Raw genomic sequence first — 22774 nt, 5'->3', positions numbered from 1 at the left:
ATATCTCTAGCCGGGAGTGTTAAATCAAATGCATGTTGCAAGTGCCAAGCAAATTGTCAGCACTTAGAAGTTTAAAAAAAAGAAAAGAAAAAGGGATAAAATAAAAATCCACGATACAGAAATAAATGAGAAATCTCAGTATATTAGAACTTGCAAACCATGTCATACTATAAAAATTAGGGCATTTTATTACCATGAAAAATTGAAAAGCCTTAATTATAGGAGGGGAAGATGACAAACCAAGCCAGGGGGAAAGGTATAGGCCAAAATACATGTGCCACTCATGATCCATTATTTGTCATGCATGAAAGTTATAGTGCTGCTATATACCGTATTTTTTGCTCTATAAGACGCACCAGACGACAAGACGCACCTAGTTTTTGGAGGAGGAAAACAAGAAAAAAAATATTCTGAATCTCAGAAGCCAGAACAGCAAGAGGGATCACTGCGCAGTGAAAGCAGCAGTCCCTCTTACTGTTCTGGCTTCTGGGATAGCTGCGCAGCCTGCATTCGCTCCATAAGACGTACACACATTTCCCCTTACTTTTTAGGAGAGAAAAAGTGAGTCTTATGGAGCAAAAAATATGGTAAATGCATTCAGCCAGGTACCAAAGACTTTAGAGTCGACAGCTTGGAAGCACAGAAAAAGCTTAAGACATGAACTTTGGGCACTATCCAGTAGAGTATTCCTAAGCAAAGCTAGTGCTCATCCACAGGTCCCATTTGCCATAACAAGACATGCACAGGTGAATTTCCTGGCAGGGTGACCTTTGTACATTCTTAATTTTTTACATTTCCATGTGTCATCTAGTTTACAAATCACAAGCTCTTTTAATTCTCCCAAGTGTAAGATGGTTTCAAGCAAAAGCCTATTGTCCTTGGCCCAAAGGAAAGAAGTTGAGCATGAATAGCAGCGCAACGATACACATCGGATGGAAGAGTAGCCCCCATGCATCCCTTACTTTCTTGCCAGGTTGCTTTCAGGTAAGGACAAATTGATCTGCTTAGATTCCTAAATGTCAAAATCTGGGAATTAAACATTACAGGTATGGCCACAAGCCAACAGAGGCATGATGAAGACACGTGGTTTAAATTAATTTAATCAAGTCCACCTTGTAGTAATTTGCATGCTCGTTTGAGAGAGGAGTGTAAAAGAGGTAAAAAGGATATAGTGTAAAGATGTTAAAGTAATGCTACCCCTTCTCGGAGCAAATGGTAAGCAGGTTTTGTATACGCACGTGCCACATTTGATGTCCTCAACATGTTGATGACTTGCACATCCAAATAGTACTATCAAAGATACACCATGTATGGGAAAACTTAAACAGAAGACCAATTGTATCTTGAGGAGACAGTGATTCTAACATGGTTACCCTTCCTGCCTCTGTTCCTTCCCCCTCCCCGGCAGCTGTTAAGTTTTTGAAGGTGTGAGAACCTTCTCTGATGTCCTAATCAGTTGGGAGAAGGTGAAGCTCCACACACAGCTGCCTTAATCAGTCTGAGAGATTAGTGCTGGGAACCTTCTTTAATGTTGGAAATTGTTATTGAAGGGTGGGGCACTGAAATGCTTTGAAAAGGGTGATTCAGAAGCTCACGCACGGACTGCAGGGCCATGCAATCTAGGCTACCTGGGGGAGTCACTTCACCACTTCTTGGGAGCTTCTGAGTGGCAGATAGAAGTGCATGTCCTGGTGTGTATATATATATATATTGCTTGCTATTTAGGAATTAAATCATCTTCTCACTCACTTGTGTTTTGATTGCTTCTGAATCCTTAACAAGGGAACCACCTTGCATTTGGCAAGACACACTACCATGGACATATTTTCTACATTCCCAACACCCGCTAAAAACAAAGTGTTCTTCAAAGGAGAGATTTCACCAATTCTGCTGGTTATCAAAAACCGTGTGGAGGGCTTACAAAGAGAAGCTCTTTCTACATCTGCCATCCAGTGAAATGTAGCTATGTTTAAGGAGGCATATTCAATGTAGGAGAGTCCAAGACCATGCAAACAGGAACTGAGCAGGAAGAGCAAACATTCTGAGGGGATGTTTGCTGAGGCCTTTTGGAAGCACTGACATGTACACTGGCCCTCACTGTAATGTATTTGTAAAATGCACATTTATTTATTACAGTGGTACCTCGGGTTTACATACGCTTTAGGTTACAGACGCTTTAGGTTACAGACTCCGCTAACCCAGAAATAGTACCTCGGGTTAAGAACTTTGCTTCAGGATGAGAACATAAATCTCCCAGTGGCGGCAGCGGGAGGCCCCATTAGCTAAAGTGGTGTCTCAGGTTAAGAACGGACCTCTGGAACGAATTAAGTACGTAACCAGAGGTACCACTGTAAATGTTTTTGTACCCTATCCTTCTGCCAATCTGGAGCACAGGGCACCTTCACATGGTAAATCGTTAAAACCACCATCAAAAATGAACACAACAATAAATACCCAAAGAGGGGGCTGCACCCCAATTCAGAATAAAAAACAAGGGCATTTCAAACGTAAGTACTACGATTTTGAATAGATAGAAATACAACATATCTCAGTGCAGCGGGAAAGACTGACCAAGTGGCATGCGTGCCTAAGAACATAAGAAGATGCCTTCTGGATCAGACCAAAGCCCCATCTGGTTCAGCATCCTGTTTTCCACCATGACCAACAAGGTGCTGTTGGAAAGTCCACAAGCAGGACATGAGGACAATAGCCCTCCTTCACTGTTGTTACCCAGCAACTAGCATTCAGAAGCATTGTGTCACCAATCCCTGAGGTAGTATGTGGCCATAATGACTAGCCATTCAGAGTCTTATCCTACATGAACTTGTCTAACTTCACTTCAAAACCAGCTAAGCTAGTGCTTCTCAAAAGGTGTGGTGTGCCACACTGGTGTGGCAGCAGAGGATGGCAAGTGTGGCGAGAAGATTCAAGGACAATCAATATTATATTTTGGGAATGATTCGTGTTATTATTTAGCTGGGAAAGGCTGGTCTGGAGGGAAACATAGACTCCATCAATGGTTCACGTCGGAACTGCACCTTTGCCTGCCAGCCCCTCCCCCACAACTTCAGAATTCTTGGGAGGGGTGTCCCAGATGTTGGTGGACTGCAACTCCCATTATCCCTGACCACTGGCAAGCGCTGATGGGAGCTGTGGTCCCGGCAACATCTGGGGACCCCCAAGATTCTGCACTAGATATTGTTGGGTTGTGGGAGCGTATCAGTTTGTTTCTTTATTTATTTATGCACCACTTGATTGCAAAAAAAAAACCCCACCCTAAACCCTCAAAGCGGTTTATAAAAAATAAAACAAGAAAATCAAGAAAAAATTGCCACCCTATTTTAAAACATACAAAAGTTAAAATACTGAAACAGATTAAAATTACCTCAACTTTCTAAGCACCTGTGGTACGCTTTTCTAAACGCTAATGTTTTTAGCAGATGTCAAAAAGAGTACAGCGAAGGCACCTGTTCAGGTGAAGTGCAGCTTGTTAATTTAATAAATAAAGAAATCACACACACACACACACACACACACTCATTTAGGTTCTATATCAGTAAGTTAAACTGCATGGTGCTGGGAGGTGTCCTTTATTAAGGAAGACTTCATACTGTCATTCCTGAAATAACGGCACTAACTTAGAACGCACTAGGCACACTACAAACATGAAGTTTATGTTTCCTGCCCCCCATTGCACCAAACACTCAGAAAAAGATTAGATGTCTAGCATGAAAGGTGAAAGGGGACAGAAACATAGCTTGAAAAATATTTAGACTGATTTCTCCTTGAAAAATATTTAGACTGATTTCTCCAACTTCCAATACATTTTTCCTGGGATCTATGAGGCCAAAGGCATTTGTCGGAACTTTTATGCACTATCAGAACTGCTCTTTTAGACCAAGGCATTAAGTATGATGACCAAAACAGTGGTGCAGTGTTAGCTGTTGCAGGCCTTTAAATATTTCCAGACATACTTTCCACAATTGGCAGAAAACTTGTTTTGTAAAGCACTGAGCTGTCTTGAAGTAAAAGCATAGCAACGGCAAGTTAAAACTGAACTGAGTCGAGTTAATGGTGTTTAAGGCTGTTTGCTGTATAATAGTCTTTATATACATACATAAACTAAAACAAACAACCGCCTCCCAAACAGGTGGATCATCCCAAGGTTATGTTGCTGAGACGCTAACAATTGAACCTCTGTGGCAACTGTGTTCCCATTTCTTTAAACATATCATCACTTGCTTGCACTAATGTTAAAACCAGAAAGCCCTCTCTAGTACACAGTGGCTATAAATGCCAAATCAATTTTCAGCAGATAATAAAGTCCATGTTTTACAATCAGCAATGCAATGTTTTACTACCCAAAATGTAAGCTAATAATATATTGCTCTGCTAAATGGAAAATGCAGATACACTGTTAAAAATGGGCCGGCTGTGAGATGATGGATCATTTCTGTTGGGACCCCTTCTTAAAGCTGTGTGTAAATGTTTTGAAAATATCACATGATGTGGCCATGTGTTAAAAATTATAGCCAGTTAAGTTCTCTGCTAAGAAAAATATGTGGGCAATTTATGAAATGCACTCCAGGATGGAGATGTCTTAAGTAAAACCAGATTCTGAAAACAAACCTTTTTTTTCCTCCCCCTAGAAACATGAACTTAAAAAGTTGCAGCCACATCTGGAGAGCAGAAGTAAAGAAGGGGTGGTCTGACCTAATACTGGCCATCTTCTGAAAGAACAGCATTATTTCTAGGCTACAATGACTGTGATCAGTGGTTGTCCTTTTAAGGCAACCATCCTGAATATTGCTACGGGCAATAATAAAGCATTTTGTAGGCCAACATCTGCTCTTTGAAAGTACGATAAAATGACTGGTAGGCTTGTAACTTAAAAAAAACACACACCACATTTTAGAACAAATACACACAAGAGAAATTAACTGCTGCTGGCGTTTTGTGTGTACGTGTGTGCGCTTTATTAGAGTATGAACAGCACCATATAGCTTGCATACTGCAAAATCCTAGGCAGGTCTACTCATAAGTAAGCACTACTGGCCTGTATTCAATGTTAGTCATACTCTGAACAGCCTCATTAAAACAACAGACACAACTAAACTAGGTTCATTCATTTCAATGGGTCTACTCCAAGCGGAATTTAGTTGTCTGCAACCTGCTGTGTTTGATGGGATTTCCTCTAGGTAAGTGGGCACAGGATCACAGCCTTAAAGATGCGTGTTTTTAGATACGTTTTAAATCAGTGTATTTGCCATAATTTATGGCTTAGTTCTTACTACAATGGAAAACCTGTGTCTGGGCTGCACCACTTCAGATTGCAGTTAGGGCTTAACACTCTCATGTGAAGAGAAAACTAATAATTCCACGCATATAGAAGACTAGCATATCAGGGAGAAGACCAGGCTGGGATTTTTCTCTTTGATATATTGTCTGCCATGTGCTCCAACCTACACTGTGTTATGGTGCAGTCCAGAAACAGATTTTTCCCTAACAGTGAAAACTAAGCTACACAAGGCTCAGGAAAATCTCTGGCTGCAAAGCACGTCATAACGCTCCCTTCCACATATCTAAATGAATTCTGAGACATCTACGCCACTCCTATTTCTTAGCAGCAGCAGCCCAGGCATAGGCTTCCAAGATATAGCAAATCTTCATAGCCAATCACACTCAATAGCATTCACTGGCAGGTTTGAAGTGATACCTTAGGAAAAATGCTATGGCTGCACTCGCTGCTCACAAAGCCAGAGAAGAGGACATTTAACGCAACGTATTTCCAGAAATGCAAGAATCCCGAGTGTCTGAATTGCCTCAAAGGATGCTTCTCAAAAGTCAGTGCATGTGCACACCCACAAAACTGCAACGGCGTAATATCAGATTACATAAAAAAAATACGCATCATTTTAATCTCCTGAAAATAATATGCTTATTTTTAAAATACAAAATCTCTCCCAGATGGCTAATAATGCCCATTTTGTGTGTGTGTGTGGGGGGGGGGAATACCAACAACACAATAATAAAAGGATGAAATATGCTGTGAACAGATTGAGAGGCAGTGCATCCTAAAAGGGGGGGGGGGGGAGAGAAGTACAGATGGGTGTCAAAAATAGCCAAGTGTCAGATCTGCTCAAGTATCTCCATTCTGGCACATGCTCCCAGTCACAGCTGTTAGTGTATTCTCTGTATCCAAGTGCAAGGTTTTCTAACACTCAGAGCTGACATTAAAAGAGAGAGAGGGAGAGAAAGGGAGAGAAGAAAAGAGAGAAAGAAGGGGAGAGAGAGAGACAGACAGACCTACCACTGGGCTCTACCCTTCATTTCTCTGCCACTTTAAAAACTGGCTGGCAATTAAAAATTTATGTAATTATTAAGTTTGACAGCATTGATAAGTGTACATTGGCGCACGTGTAGCCCAGCACCCCCTTTTTTTTATTAAAGATGCATGACAATTTAACCAGCAGGTAGATTAAGTAATTTGAGACCAGAGGCATAATAATGAGTTTTCAAAATCGCCTGCTCCAGACCCTCCACAACAGCTTAAAAGTTGCAAGATGATCCATCTCCAAGACCCAGTGCATGCAAAGGTTACAGAAATTAAACAGTAAGCAACCATTTCCCATATGCACATGCTCACATGCCTAGATTTAAGATACTTCTGTTGCACAAAACAATGCAGCTCTTCACACCGAAGAATCACGACAGTCCCAGCTATGTTCCTAATGAGGACTACATCCTTCAGAATACAAGATATGCTAATTCCCATTTACAACCGAAGGGTTAAAATTGGCTTTTCCAAGTCCTCCCGTTGTCATCTATGCAAATTAATTTCCCCATATTCCAGCCATACAAATCCTCTTAGCCTTGTGCTCTGAGCAAACAGAGCCTCACTTTGCTGATTCTAGGATTGCAATTGTGACAAGAAACGCACCAGCGAAGGAATATAACCGTGCAGCCACATCCTAAAGGAAAAACATTCTCCAAACAACTGGCAATACCTACATACAACTGTGGTTACAGAAAACTGGCAGATATGGTTTCAAAACACCATCTGTGATGGGTACACACACTTTAGCAAAGGCAGTCCCTTTTTCTTTCTCCTACCCAAAAGAACTGCAGATCATTCGAAGCTTGCTATTTAAAAAATAAAATAAAAAATAAAAATTAATTTACTTCCCCTAGGTTGCTTTAACTATACCTATAATCTAAAAAAACAAAAAACCTTTCCACCCAAATAATCCATTCTTTCTTAGTTTATAAAAGATCCTCTCTCTCTGAAACACACACACAACACACACACAAATCACACCCCCCCCCGAACACCCTCGAGAAAGCCCTTCACATAATTTATCCTACACAGAAGAAATATTTCCACTGGCAGAGCCATTTATCAATTAAGCAAGAGGTCAAGATCCAAGGATAATATTTTCAGGAGGAAACTGACATGCTAAAAATTTCCACTCCCACAACAGTTTCACCCATTCAGCAGAAATACGTAAGATTTAAGGGAGAAACACAGTTCAGATATTCAGCTGCTGGCAGCTAAATGCTGCGGATTTAAGTGCGAAGTCTGAAATAATTTGTTGTATTCCCTCTCACTCTATTCCTCTAGCATAAGCAGCTTTTCAAAGAGATCATTTTCAGTGCTCTCCCCATGATCACACAAGTCATCTCTCCCGATAAATCTTCAGGTTTCCAGATACAGGAGTACAGCTCAATCATAAGAGATAGATGGAAGCTATATATTTCTCTCCCTACCCTCTGAGAAACACGCAACCCACAGGCAGGCAGATTTGCTACTGCCTCTTCTTCATTTCGTATTCAGAATTGCAATGTATTACGCACCGAGTAGTTTAACACACACACACACACACACACACACACACACACATATATACACAGCTCTCTCCACGCACATGCTACAATTAGCCTCTACAACCGCTCTTCCCAAACGCCAGCCTTTATGCATTCTTCCTGCTATCAGAGAAAATCCAACTATAAAATGACTGTGAGCTTTCTCATTTCCGTCAAGGAGAAAGGGGGGTGTGGGGAGAAAGAGAGAGGAGAGAGAGGGGAGAGGAGAGAGAGAATCACTCACCAGGCATCTTGAATAAAACAGACCCACTGCAAAAAGGCTCTCTCCCCAAAGCAGGCTTACTTGGGACTCAGCGCCTCCTGTTCTGGAATGAGCAGAGAGACGCAAGGAGGGCCATCCTAACTGGCTGTGGCAGTGTAGCTGGAGGCAGGATGCTGGGCGCCTGCATTTGCCAGGCAAAGACAGATGGAGAGCTGACACTCTGGGTTGCACTTGGAGCAGAAATGTGAATGATGACAGGAGCACATGTGGCCTTGAACCCAGCTCCGTCTCTTCAGGCAGAACAATGACAGCGATGTGTGTGCAAATTATCGCAACCCCTCAGCTGACTCCCCGTACTGTACCTTTCACAGCAAGTTCCAGAGGACCAAAAGAATAGACAGTAAAATGCAGAGTGATAAAGCACCGAACACTGAATTATTCATTTTCTCCCTCTTTAAAAGTTAACCCTTTCTCTCACAGAAAGCGTCTATTAAAACCAGCGCTTCCTCCTCCCCCCCCCCCAATTAACAGCTATAAATTTCAGCTCCAGTGGATTTGGGGGTGCGGGGGGAAAATCTTGAGATTGCTTCTACGGTTTAAAGTACGCAACGTGCGCGAGCACAGAAGTTTGGGTTTTGTTTTGTGTGTGTGTGTGTTTTTAAAGGAGAAGTGGGGGGGGGGTGAAGAGAATTTTGCCATCAATGTGTCATTTTATCACAGCGAACAGAGTATCAAAATCATTCCTTTTGTCAGCTTCTCAGTGGCATGTATAAAATAGAACACACTTAGAGGCAGTCCACTTTCATTTTACTACAATGCTTTTAACCCCCCTGGGATTCCAGCATTGATACGCTCCAAACATTTGCCGCTTACTCTTCCTTTACCTTGCATGGTGATCCATGGGGGATGAAAACAAAATCTTCCCTGCAAAGCTTTTTTCAAAAGCTAAACAATCACATCCTCCAGGTTTCTGCACTCCCCTTAAATGTTTATCCTTCACATGAATAACATATGCCTGGCTAGGTTCAATGCACTCTTCCCTATTAAGCTTTAATGGACACCATGATACATAAAACTACAAGTCTTTGTTACAGTGCTTTATCTAAAGCTGGCTATTTTCCTCTCAGCAGTCCCTCTTCAGTCCTTTGTAAAACATCCTTTGCCTCATAGGAGAACCATATGCCTGAGTCACATCCCTTCTGCAACACATTTAGGCTTACAGAAAATTCCAGGAAAAGCAACTGTATTCTAAAGCCCGCCCGGCCCCCCCCCCCCAAGAAAAACATATTTTGATCCAAAACAAGAGACAAACATTTTCACAGCTTTATGAGGGTTTTCTTCCTCTCTTTCTGAGCCTCTCTGTTCAAACGTTCAATGGCACTGTAAATCTACTGAGGGCTGGGAAGGAGATGAAGAATTCTTCAATGTTTCTATGTTTGAGGAATCGTTTTAGATCTTATTACCTTCTTTTACGTCTCCTCTGTATGTTTTGTGTTCATTCTCTCCTCCTCTTCAGGGCACTCAAATCATAACAATGTTCAGTCCTCATCTAATAAAAAATTGTTTTCAGGGCACAATTTGCATTTAGAAGCAAAGTCGTTTACGTTGAATAAACTGCCAACCTAACAACTACAGTGTCCGGGTATAAAAGCACACACTAAATTGTCATGCAACTATTGTTGCATTTCAAGGTTGCCTTTTTTTTTTTTTAAGGGGAAGGAAAAACGCACAGTGGTTCCTTCATGGCAGCCCTAATAACATAATGGCATCTATTTAGGGGGGCAATGCTGTGCTCATCTTGGTCAGATGTCTAGCGTAGCAAGGATTCATATAATACATTGTTGATGAATCTAGGAGATAAAGCAAGTCTTATAAAGCAGAAGGTGTTACAATTGCCGGCAGCTAACTTTAGAAGACAAAAAGGAAAGAATAGATTTTGGAAATATTTATTCAATATACTGTTTAAGAGAGACCACGACTTCGTTATTTATTATTTAAAACACACACACACACAAACAGCTATACTTCACATGAAAGGGAGGGGGGCATTTTCACTGTTGGAAAAGCAACCTTTCATCAATGTACAAGCAGAGAAGCAGCTGTAGAAATGGAGGGGGGATAATAAATCTAAAGAGCAACATATCTCAATAAAATGGTACAATATTCAGTTTTAAAAGTGGGTCTTAATATCAGTACATTGTAAATCCTCAAGCTATGGCTCAGAAAATTGAACATTACCATATGCCATCTGATTATGCATCTTTTCTATGTGTAAAAGGGCTTTTTAAGCTGTTATCTGACTACAGTAATTGCCATTTAAATTGATCCACGTCAACAAAAACTGTATCCCTGGAGATTCTCACCTAGAAGACTACTTATGGAAGGGGCCCTAGCAGAATGCCAGTGCATCTGAGACTACTTCAGCATTTTCTCAAGCAGCCAGCTGCAGGAATCATTTCCCCCCTCTCATTATTTAATACTCTGAGGCAAGCAGCAACCCATTTGGCAGTCCTCCTCAAATAAATATTACTGGAGATTTTTTTTAATGCAGCCACTTAAGGATTACTGTAACAATTTTTGTACCACTTAGTTATTTCATTTTTTGAAAATAAAATAAAATAAAGTGAGGCCAAAACGTGTAACAGTGATGGACAATCAATGTCAACAATTCTTTTCTTTAAAAAAAAATTACCACTCTCTATTGGTTGCACACAGCAGATAAAAACATCAGAATAAAAGACTGCAGCAAAAGAAGTATTTTCACATGCAAAAGAACATTGCATCATACAAGGATTATATGCCAGAGACAACACAACAGGCTTGAGGTTATCTTATAAAAGGTTATTATCTTGTGTATATTTAGCCAGTGAATTATCCTGCAGATCGTCAAACTGCTTACAAAATAAAGTCAAATGATCCCATATGACTCCCCACAGCCAAGGCTGTCTCCAGGCCTCCACCCTACCCCCCCAAAAAATATCCATTTGCAAAATTAGATTTATTTTGGACTTTAGATAGTTGTTATTCCATCACATTACCCATAGGGGGGAAATGTTCTCATACGCCAGAGCATTAGGCCTGTAACCCTATGCGCAATCATGTGCAGTGAAATTAATGGGACATGCAAGCATAATAAACAGTGTACAGGTCCAGGATAGCAGTCTCCAGCTCTGAAGCAGGCATTTTTCTCTTGCTTACACCTGACTTACCAACAGGGACTAAAGTCCTCTCAACTGCCTATGCAGCTAATGAAAGCTCTTTGTTAGCAGCGGAGGAAGAAATTGACTCAAAGCTTTTCTGCAGGCCTCTGCAACTTCCCCTCTCCCTTCCTAGCAGACTGTTGTGATACACTGTGACTTCACACAGTCGGTATTAAGTGAGTTAATTCAAAGGCATTGAAACCTCATTGATCCTAATTGAAAGCAATACACCCAACCAAATAGTTTTCTACCCCATCTGTTCTGGCCTGCCACCAGCTATTCAGTTCAGGACAATTAATAGTTTCAGATATTCTAACTGACCCAATAAAGGCACTCATTTAAGCAGGACTGCATTAACAAAGTGAAAAACCAAGGGCAAAATGGGTTCAAATGGAGCATTTTACTCCTACTTGCCGTTAACAAAGCTGAATAACGCTTATTCTGACTTTTTATGTGCAAGGCTTGATAAACTGAATGAGAAGGCACTCAATGATCAGGCAACGAGCGTTGATGAATGGTCATTCGGACACCCCCTCATCTCCAGGCAAGGCTATTCCACAAAGTGGCATACCAGTTAGAAAGGGCGAACTCAATAATGTCCAGATTTCCTCACTTGTTTTTCCACTTTCAGTCTTAGGCCACCGGCCACCAAATGAGGCTGACATATTGAAAAATAATCTTTTATGGGTGAACGGCAAGTAAAAATAGAGCATTAGCCGGGCTTTCAAATTCTGGGCTTTCAAATTCTGATCTGCTAAGTTTGTCAGGCCCCAAAGATTTGATTTTCCACCCAGCTGGAAGCCGTTAGTGTTTTCACAAGGAATCTTACTGACAAGGCAAACCCACCTAATACATGAGCTGTTGAGTTTTTTGTGGGGAGATTCTATTTGGATGCCTTCCTAACTTTATTCAATAGACTGTCAACGTGATGTACAGTAAACACACTACCACATGAATACATGTATTAATTTCATACAGCTGGCAGTTGTGCTGCCCTACAGTATTTCTCTAATACATTTATGTCACTTTCCTTGCGCTTAAAATAATAATAATCCGAAACAGTAAAATGAGAATTAAATTTACATGTCACAGTTTTGGGGTTTTTTTGTTTGGTTTGGTTTTTTACAAAAGAGAAATCTGTGTTCTCTTACTGCAAGGACTTGTATTAAAATACTGCATCTGGATTAAGGTAATACAGCAATGTTCCAACAGAGATCAGCCACACAAATAATTGATTTTTCTTTTTAGCACTGCCATGACACAATAACCACACTAAACCTTTTTTAAAAAACAGCAACAACCCTATCTTTCCTCAGAAACATTGCTAGAATACTAGTGACACATGATTTCAGCTTTGAATGTGCACATTTAAAAAAAAAAATACTCACCAGATAATGCCAAGAGTTTTCCCTACACACTTCCTTATTGGCAAGGCTTACTCTGCTTCTTAAAATAGCTACAATGGGATTTTAGATCCTATAGCTGAGTGAAATGAAGATAGGGAAACTGTTTACACAATTTACTTTAGAGAATTGTGTGTGTGTTTGTGTGAAAGAGAAGTTGCATTTAGTTTGTCAACTCATGAGTGCATGTTGGGATAAGATCCAGGGTGTACTCACAAAACCTTATTTCTAGATGTGTGCCTATGAACAGTCTTAAGTGTATGTCTAAAAAAAGGTAAAATATGAATACAACAAACACTTGTGTGTAAACATGTGAACAGATACCATGGCTAACATTGAGTGTCATTAAGTAAAATGAGACAGTAACCTCAAGCAGCTGATTTGGGATATTTGTTTTGGAAAGTCAGCCCATTGTAAACTATTTAATTTATTGTTGCTGTATTTTCCTGTCAAGGAAGAGAGGCACCTGTGGGATTTTCAGCCTCAGATGCCCAAATAAGTTGCTAAGACTATACACTTCAGCTAGGGTGGGGGTAGTACTTGATGCTGTGTCTTAGTCAGCAAAATGTCTTGACCCAAGAGATGAAGATAGAACTGGATTTGGCTCTGTCAAGTGTTGACATGATGGCAATCCTGGGTTGGCTGATTGTAATGTGTGAGAAACAGTCCTAAAACTATAGAACTGAGATTAAGTTAAAATCAACGCACATGTTTAATAAAAGAATCAACTAGGTAGGCCATTATTTGAGCTATCAGATCAGGAGAGAATCTGTCCTGGCAGATTAGTCTGGTTCACCAAGTGGTAACAGGAATATGAGTCAAATGCAAAAATACTGTGAACTTGGAGAAATTCATTTGGGCCTCACATCATAGGTGCTCATAACATTTCCTGTGGAAGAAAAAGAGCAATAATAATACCATCCCTATTCATACACTGTGGGCCAAAGTTATACTATCTGGGAAGCCTATGGTGGCATCTCAGTTTCCCACCTGTAAAATGAGAACAACAATGGGCTGCGTTTTGAAAGAGGATATGCAATAAAGTCTGAAAATTAAAAGCGATCAAGCATACCAAGGAACTTGTGCCTCTTAACAGCAGCAAGAACTACTGCTACAGAGTTGGCCATGGGTCACAAATTTTACTTTCCACTATACAGAATGTTGTATGCAATATTGTAAAGTCTGACAAAATATATATTCCAATAACCAGCAAAATATATATTCCAATAACCAGCAAATATCCATTGCCTCAAAACTAGATCAAGTTTGGGATACTAACAGAGCCCCCAAGTGACTTTAATCTCCTATATTTTGACTTAAAGTGCTATTAAAACAAAGCTTCCTCATCCATTTCCTCCCTGTATGCAGAATACCCATTTCAGGGGAAACCTACCAACGTAAGGATGCATCATCAGGTCTAATTAGGAAATTCTGCCTTTATATAAATATTACACATTCCTTTTTCCCTCTTAGAAACATTTTGATATTTGTGACGTTCTTTCAACCTTTAATGGGAGATTGCAACATTACCACCGAGAACTTTTGTTTTGTTTTGTTCCAGTGTCACCACCTCCCCGTTTTGACAGATAGCGAGTTAGTTTTGTTAAAATGCAAGGGGTGATAGCGTATGCTCCAGTGAACTTTCCCTCCTCTCGGCACCAGAGACAAAAACCTGCAGCTTTGCTCGGCGCTGGCAGCCATCTGGACAGCTTGCTCTCAATGTCTTCCCCACACCACACTGCAGGCAACATTTCAGGGCTCCAGAGCTCTGTGGAGCTATTCATGACATACCAATTTCACATTTTCTGCTTCTACACTTGCAACAATAAATGCTAATGAGGACTGTGAATGACATTTTTAAAGACAATATAAAAAAAGGTCTCAAAATCCCTCGCATATGGAGATACTGTTTTCTAAACTTCACCTTCTGTTGGGGAACAATGTATAATTTAGGAGGGGGAGCAGGGAAATAACGGTAGGAGAAAAATTAGGGAGACTGAAGGATAACCAGGTCCTGCAGAATTGCGAGTAAAACAATGTTTGCAAGGTAGGCTAATGACACAGATTTTCAGACCACCTCTGCACTACCAACCAATCCTTGTGACCACATTGCTGTTTCTTATCAGGAGAGCTCATTAATTATTGTCTGCTTGCAAGGGAGCGGGGAAGGCAACCTTAAATGACCACACATAACCTCAAAAAGCCATACATTCCAACAATTTAATTGCTAATCTTTAGATGAGACTGGGGGTAAACTGTTATCATTAATTGGTTGGAAATGCTACGCTTTCATAAAGATTAATGCAATGACCGAGTGTGGGCAAGCAAAACTATCTAATGTTTTCGCTTTTTCTGAAAACAAAAATGCATTTTACAGTGCCCTTATTAATACAAATGGCTAATATGCTTGAGCTCCAAATGTGATCACTTATCATTAACAGGGATTAAGATACTTTTCGCAAGATCCACCAGGTGGAGCAAATATGCAACACTACAGAATTCTCAACATAAATTCAGATCACCAGAGTGGGGGTGGGAGCTCTCCCCCTTCCCTGCAGTTTCTTCCTCCTTTTCTTTGTAAAGTGTAGTTGACTTATTTGCCATACAGCAGAACCCTCGTAATCTACCTCAACATTACCCAAATACCTTGACTATCTGAGTTTGCTGTGTTCCCCGCATATTTGGTGTGATATTTTTTGACTTAAATCCTTCAGTTGTAACGGCCAAACTCCCAGGTCTTACGCAAGGGATACACTTTTTAATTACCTGCTTACATTGCAAAAACAACTGGCTCCTTCTCTCCACAAAACTCACAATGATCAATTTAAGGGATGAAAGAGCAGTTTTGCAGCTTGGCTATGAATGCATGGTGCCCATTTAGCATAGGTTCCTGCATCACCTTGGCACTCCAGCTGTTGCTGCAACACTAATCCTGCCCACACTTTCAGGTAATGCGAGAAACCCAGAACCACATGGGTGGAGTCCCTACTGCAGATCTTCCTCATATGCTGGGATAGCTCAGTCGGTAGGGCGTAAGACTCCTAACCTTAGAGTTGTGGGTTCAAGCCCTACGTTGGGCAACAGATTCCTGCATTGCAGGAGGTTTGAGTTGATGGCTCTCGTGGTTCCTCCCAACTCTACAATTCTATGTTTCTAAGTGAGTCCAGTGCTAAACCAGCTTCTTAAGGACTGATGCTGGCATGCCGTTACTCTTCTTATTGTGAATTTCTCCCGTGTGGTCCTGGACTTCTCCTATTACTCAATTGATGTTGCAAGGGCAAAGTGAAGACCTTTGGAAGCCTAGTTTAGAAGCAGCACAACAGTGTGTGGTGCTAAGAAGCATCAGCACTGGTAAAGAACAAGGGCTGAAGATGTTAAGGTGGGCTCAGGAACACATTTTGGCTGGAAAGAAATCAATAGCAATTGGGAAGTATCGGTACACTTATGCTTTAAGACACTATAGATAAAGAAGCTGGTCAAGGATTGTGTGGCCTATAATTAAAGAACATGGATCTAGCACAATCCCAAATTCCAGCTTTAATTTTTTTAAAAAATGTCCAGCCTTGGCAAAGAATAATTCACAAACTTCTGTGAGAGAGAGCCAGCATGGTGTGGGGTTAAGAATGGTGGACTCGTAATCTGGTGCACTGGGTTCGCGTCTCCGCTCCTCCACATGCAGCTGATGGGTGACCTTGGGCTAATCACACTTCTCTGAAGTCTCTCGGCCCCCCCTCACCTCACAGAGTGTTTGTTGTGGGGGAGGAAGGGAAAGGAGAATGTTAGCCGCTTTGAGACTCCTTCGGGTAGTGATAAAGCAGGATATCAAATCCAAACTCCTCCTCTTCTTCTGTGTGGTTCTGGTATTAGGACCAATTCCCTAGCTGAGGGCACTCTGTCTTGAAACTCTTATCATTTCTACTAATACTGTGGGAGTCCGTCTCATGGCACCTTCTTTCAACTCCTCTCTTTCAAATAGTCTGAAAATCCCCCCCTCTGTATTTTTGCTTCTTTCCTTGACTGCCACCTTGACTGTCACTAAAAGCAACTTTCTCCAGTCCCCTTCCTCAGCTCCTGGTGGACCCAAAACTTTCTCCAGACTAATTTCTACCAACTTCCCCCTCCCTATCTTTCATCCTAGTTCCCATCACCTTTTGTATCTCTGATAAAAATTCCTGAAGAATTCCCCTGTATCCATCACCCTCTTTCTACTAAGAACTCTTTAAAAAGTTTCTTGAACACGGCCCCAAGAACTGGACAGTGTTTGGGTGCTTCTAGGTTGATGCCTAATACTGGAAATGGATCGTTGAGATGTTGCAAATGGGGCACTGGAACAGGATGTTTTTAAACAAAAAACTTACTGGATTTCCCCAGAAATCTGAACCTCGTAAATCTGGATCAAATGTAGGGAGGGATATATGGGCTGTAATTTTGGGGACAGTGATGTCATGTGGACATTGCAAAAGACTTGCATGTATGAGGATGACCTACTCCACAAGAAGCACTAGTGTGGAAGCATCCTTAATATAGCTCATATATGTACCACACTTATTTAAAGGTTGAACAGATGTTTACAGTCGTTTTCATGCACACACAATTTTTTCCCCATGCTGATCTAATACACTACTTGCTATGCATAGAAACATAAGAACAGCCTTAAACTGAATTAGGCCGTTAATCCATCTAGCGCAGTATGGTCTATACTGAGTGGCAGTGGCTCTCCAGGGTTTCAGGCATAGCTCAGTAGGTAGAGCATGAGACTCTTAATCTCAGGCCTATGGGTTCAAGCCCCACATTGGGCAAAAATATTCCTGCATTGCAGTGAGTCGGGCCTTTTCTGCAGAGGCTCCTCATCTGTGGAATGGTCTCCCCAGAGAAGTTTGCCTGGGGCCTTCATTATACACCTTTAGGAACCAGGCAAAAATGGTCTTTTATAACCAGGCCTATGGTTGATTTGATTGACATCCTATGCCCTTTTAAAATGTGTGATGGGGTGTGTGGGGGTGTGATTGGGCTGTTGCTGTTTTTATTTTTAATATGTATTTTGTGGTTTTATATTCTGATTTTATTATGTGAACCGCCCTGAGACCTACAGGTATAGGGTGGTATATAAATTCAATAAAAATCATGATGATGATAATGATAAATGACATACGTGGTCCCTTCCAACTATATAATTCTATGACTCTTCCAGCTGTACTTGGTTATGCCAAATATTTAGCTTGGGATTTTCTTCATGGAAAGCAGGTGATAGACCACTGAGTTTCCCCTTATGTAAGCTTATTTGTATTTTGTTGGTAAGTTACTGAGAATTGGTAAGTTTCAAGAGAAAACCTGCTCTCACACCCTGAACCATGTAATCCAGTGCAAACTAGTCAGTTTATAGATGATTTTAACTTTTATTTTATCCACCACCACCAAATTATTTCCTTTAGAAAGTTCACAGAAAGATCAACATAAGATTATCTAAACCAAAATGGAACACTTCAGTCCCAGAAGCAGGCCAGTTAACATGTAAGTGAACAATACATCAATGCCAGTTTTATAAAGGGAAATAAAAAACAGCCACCTTTTTTCCTTTTTTTTTTTTTTTGAAAGGGGAAAAAAAAAATCCCCAGCCTTTATGCCAGCGTTGTCAGGACTGGGAGAACAGCACCGGCAGGAACCTCACATTCCTGACCAAACCCTCTTGTACACAATACCTCCTGAATGAAAGGAACCCAGGCCGGGCAGAGATAGCCGACTGTCAGGAACCGGCCCTGACATTTGTGGACAGACAGGGTTGGCTTTGCAGGATGTCAGAGCAGCAAACTGCAGCTAGAGATACTGGACTTTCACACACTTCCAGATTGGATGTTTTGCTCTTCAGGTAATTAAACAAGGAAGCAGGGTCTGATGGTACGAGCCTGACCCCGGTGGTGTGGCTCCATAGTTCTGCATATCAACTTCCGCAAGAACTGCCTGGAGCATCAACAGAATCTTCTCTATGTGCTCCTTCTTCCTCCCTGCCCCCTTCCACCCTCCTTGAAACAAGTCTCTTAAAGAAATAGCCAATTTTTCAAGTAGCATGTTTTCTCATATTTAAGTGCAATTACTTGCACTGTGTACGCAGCCTTACAATCTTTTGTTTAAAAAGAAATTGGGGTGGAGGTAGAGAAGCAAGGATGATTGTTCTTTGCTAGACATTCTGCAAAATGTTGCCAGCTATTGAAGCAACCTGGGGTAGGTTATATATTATGTATCTAATAAGTAAGCAATGAATTAACATCAATGGATGTCATAATGGCTTTCTGCAAAACACCTGCCTCTGTAAGAAGTATTGCAAAACTAACATTCTGATATTGTATCGCAAGCCTTCTTGTTACTGGAGAAACAATAGGAAGTCAGCTATGATGGTACTGTAGAGTTTTCTCTCCCTTTGTTCAATTTCCCTCTGCCGCTCAAGATTTTTTAAAAATTCAGCTTCACCCTCACCCACAACACTAACAACTTCTGAATGCTTTGAAACGCAACATATGACTTGCAAAGCAATGTCGAAGCAAACACAGGGACAGCTTTGCAATTGACCTAATTTCCTGTTTAAGATGCCATCTGAAACAAAATAGGGTGCTTTTAAAATAAAAATAAAAATAAAAATAAAAAGCTAAGTAACGTATTATCCTTTGTTTCAAGAATCTGCAGAAGGGAACATGGGCTGAAAGACAAGAGAGAAGGAAGAGTATAAAAGCAAGCTTGCTTGTCTGTGTTCAACACAAAGAACATTAAATGAAAACAACTGGCATGCTGCCAAATTCCTATAGAGGCAAAGAGATTCAAATAAATTGATTTCACGCATCACACTGACCTGGGATCAGCGAGCAGTGGTACAATATACTCAGAACTCTGTGTGAGGCAAAGCCCATTAATGTTATCAGACCCTTAGTAGATTACCAAACAGAAAATGCTCTTTCTCTCTGTCACACACACAAGAATCCCTCTAAAAAGATAAATTTTAGGCTGAATTAAAATATGTTTTGTTTTAAAAGTTACAACGCTCACCCGCCACATATCTCATTTATTGGTAATGAGAGCTACAAATGTTCTAAAGACAGGTTTTATTGTATTCAATATCTATTGTTAAATGCACCCCACCTTCCCCAAGTGGTGTGATGTTCCAGAGATGGTGTTGCCGAGTTTAGTTTCCTGTGGATAGGAGAGGACTGGAGAGGTACAGAGTCTTTGTCATATTTGCTTTATTTACAAATATACAAGCAGAACATGAGGAGAGGCAAACAAGTGCTCCTTCAAGGCAGCTGCACACTTGTTTCACCTAGAATCCCATTCTTTCTGCTTCTAATTCTCCTAATGTCCCTCTATCCCTTCTCTCCTTTCCCTCATCTAGAAGGGATCTTCTCCAGGCTTAGATGGCTGTCTCCTTCTAAGATACAAAGACAGACCCTCCAAGTGTCCCTATTTTCCAGGGATAGTCCCAGATTTACAGAAGCCATCCTGGTTTCTGATTTGATCCTGGAATGTCCCACTTTTCCTTAGTATGTCCTTATTTTCATCAGATAAATGTTGGAGGGTATGGAATAGGATGTCACCAGGGCTTTTTTCAGCTGGAACTCACCAGAACTCTGTTCCGGCACCTCTCAGGTAGGCACCATTGCCATTATAAGGTAACAAAGGAGGCGTTTATGGTGAGTTCTGGCACCTATTTTTCTAGAAAAATAGCACTGGATGTCCCTATTTTAAATTGGAGAAATGTTGGAGGGTATGGAAGAGGGTGTCCCTATTTTTATCGCAGAAATGATGGAGGGTATGTAAAGAGATTCCATCTATGAGGAAGCCATTTCCTGTTAGCCCCACTGATGAAATAGCAGCAACCAGCAAATCTGCCTAACAAAGGAATGGTTGAGGCAGCCATTCTTACCCAATGGTACTGTACTAACAACCTCATAAGCCAGCTGAGGCCCATCTTACCTTGATTCCATTATGTTGGCAGAAGACAACTGTGAACCTTATGTGGCCTGCGTCACAGTCTTTCTATGCAAATTCTTTTAATTCCTAATCCCTATGGTTATGATTCATGGGTTCTCACTTAATTTAATTTTGATTTTAAATGTGATTTGAATTGTATTTTAAACTAATTGTTTGATTTTGTGTTTTTAATGTGTTATATGTTTGGTGTTAGCCGCCCTGAGCCTGGTCTCGGCCGGGGTATAAATAAAATTATTGTTATTATTATTAGCCTGTGAGGGCCCAATGTGTGACACCTTCCCTTCCTTTTTACAGAAGGGGAAGAACTGCATTAATCAGGTCAGATCCTGATGCTTGTGGCCTCCATGTGCAAGGGGAAGAATTGTATGGCTCAAGCTTGGATTATTATGGTCTTCATGTGGTGCATTGTCACGGGGGAGAGTGTGTACCTGCTCATTCAAAACACAAAAAGATCAGCCAGCTAGGTAAGAAGTTGAAAAAGAGCACTTGGATAATTAGAAGCTTTCTTTTCACCTTCACAGGACAAGTGACTGTGTCAACACTGGGATTTCCATTACAGCACAGTATCTTCAACAATAAAAGGGCTTCTCATAAAGTTGGATGTTCAAAATCATACAATAAGCACAGTTATCTGTAAGCAAATGCAAGGAGAGAAGGCAAGGGAATTCCCTACCTGGCTTTAATCAATAACCTCTAAAGCCAGTTGTCTCTTATGTACCAAAGGGAGTCATGCTTCCTTTTATTTTATTTTATTTTATTTTATTTATTTATTTTTGGATAGACCACTGCAGTCACACAACATCCTGGGAGAGATTGTACATAATAATAAGCAACTGTTGCTAACAATGTCTGGGCTTCCTTGCCCACAACAATGTTGATAACAGAAGGAACAAATTCACAGCCTCAAAGAGAGAAACCAAGAGCCACATTAAATGCATGACTGAAGCAAATGATTGGGGTTGCAGCGAGCTGTATTTAAGCTCTCCTTCCATCGTTCCATCATTGTCCCAACAACAAAAACCCACCACCACCAACTACTAGCAGTTTTCTTCCTGGGACAAATAGTTTAGCGGAGGCTATTTTAGTTGGAAAGGAAGTTTAAGCCCCCCTCCTCATGGTCCCAATTCTGATCTCCCCCACAGCTACTGGTTTTTAATTGCAACCATGCAATTAATGTATGTTGTAGTTTGCTATTCAGAAGCATCTGCTTGTGCCACATCAGCTGCCACAAGAGGTAGGGATAGCCACCAGCTTGGATGACTTTAAAAGAAGATTAGAGAAATGCATGGACGTTAAGGCTATCACTGGCTGCTAGCTACAATGGCTGTATTTGACCTCCACTGTGGGAAGCAGCATGCCTTTGAATACCACTGGCTGGAAACCACAAGTGAGAAGAGTACTATCACATTAAGGCTCCACTTGTGGGCTTCCCATAGGCATCTTTTTGGCCATTGTGATGTGGAGTAGATAAGCCATTGGCTTTGTGTTCTTATTTTTAGGATCACACCCACTAGCCATGTGGATCCCATTTGTGTGGAGACACTCTAAGAATGATGGCAAACCACAGGGCCACCAGGGGGATAGTCAGCAGGGGCATCAATCAGTATTTGTAGAATTTGTGGGATGCTCCTCTTAATGAGGTTTGGCTGATACCTTCATTGTGCACCTTTAGGCACCAGGCAAAAACATTCCTCTTCAACCAGGCCTTTGGCTAATTAACATCTTATACCCCCCCCCTTAAAAATGAGTTTGACCAAACTGTGGGAGGCAGTGGAAGACAGGAGTGCCTGGCATGCTCTGGTCCATGGGGTCACGAAGAGTCGGACACAACTAAATGACTAAACAACAACAACCCCCTTAAAATGTGTTCTAGGGAGGGTGTGGGGAGGGATTAATGGCTTATGGGTTTTTTGTTTGTTTTTTCCCCTTTTATATTGTATTTTTATGTTGTGAACCACCCTGAGATGTGAGGATGATGGGTGGTATACAAATTTAATGAAAATAAATTTAAAAAATATTCAAGGGTGTGCTAGCAGATTTTGCAACTCCTTCCTGGTTCAGCTGTCCCTTCCACACATTGGACACGTGCATGGAAGAAGCTCAAGTTA

The 22774-nt window shown here is 41.0% G+C and overlaps 1 protein-coding gene across 8 annotated transcripts in view; it reads right to left on the bottom strand.

Annotated features, from left to right (window-relative positions):
* The window catches only part of RUNX1T1 (RUNX1 partner transcriptional co-repressor 1), a 155911-nt gene that overhangs the window by 99150 nt on the left and 33987 nt on the right, over positions 1-22774 (bottom strand). Inside the window, exon 1 of one of the 8 annotated variants that reach the window (XM_081013443.1) lies at positions 8108-8434. The exons of the other annotated variants lie outside the window; for them this stretch is intronic. Coding sequence (XP_080869569.1) covers positions 8108-8114 — 7 coding nt within the window. The 5' untranslated portion in view covers positions 8115-8434. Of the gene's footprint in view, positions 1-8107; positions 8435-22774 lie in introns of those variants that run through there. 8 annotated transcript variants of the gene reach the window in all.

The sequence above is a fragment of the Podarcis pityusensis genome (genome assembly GCF_964106645.2).
Source record: "Podarcis pityusensis genome assembly, chromosome: 7".
Taxonomy (NCBI): domain Eukaryota; kingdom Metazoa; phylum Chordata; class Lepidosauria; order Squamata; family Lacertidae; genus Podarcis; species Podarcis pityusensis.
Note: the sequence above shows the minus strand (reverse complement) of the source record. Positions and strands in the feature narration are given on the sequence as shown.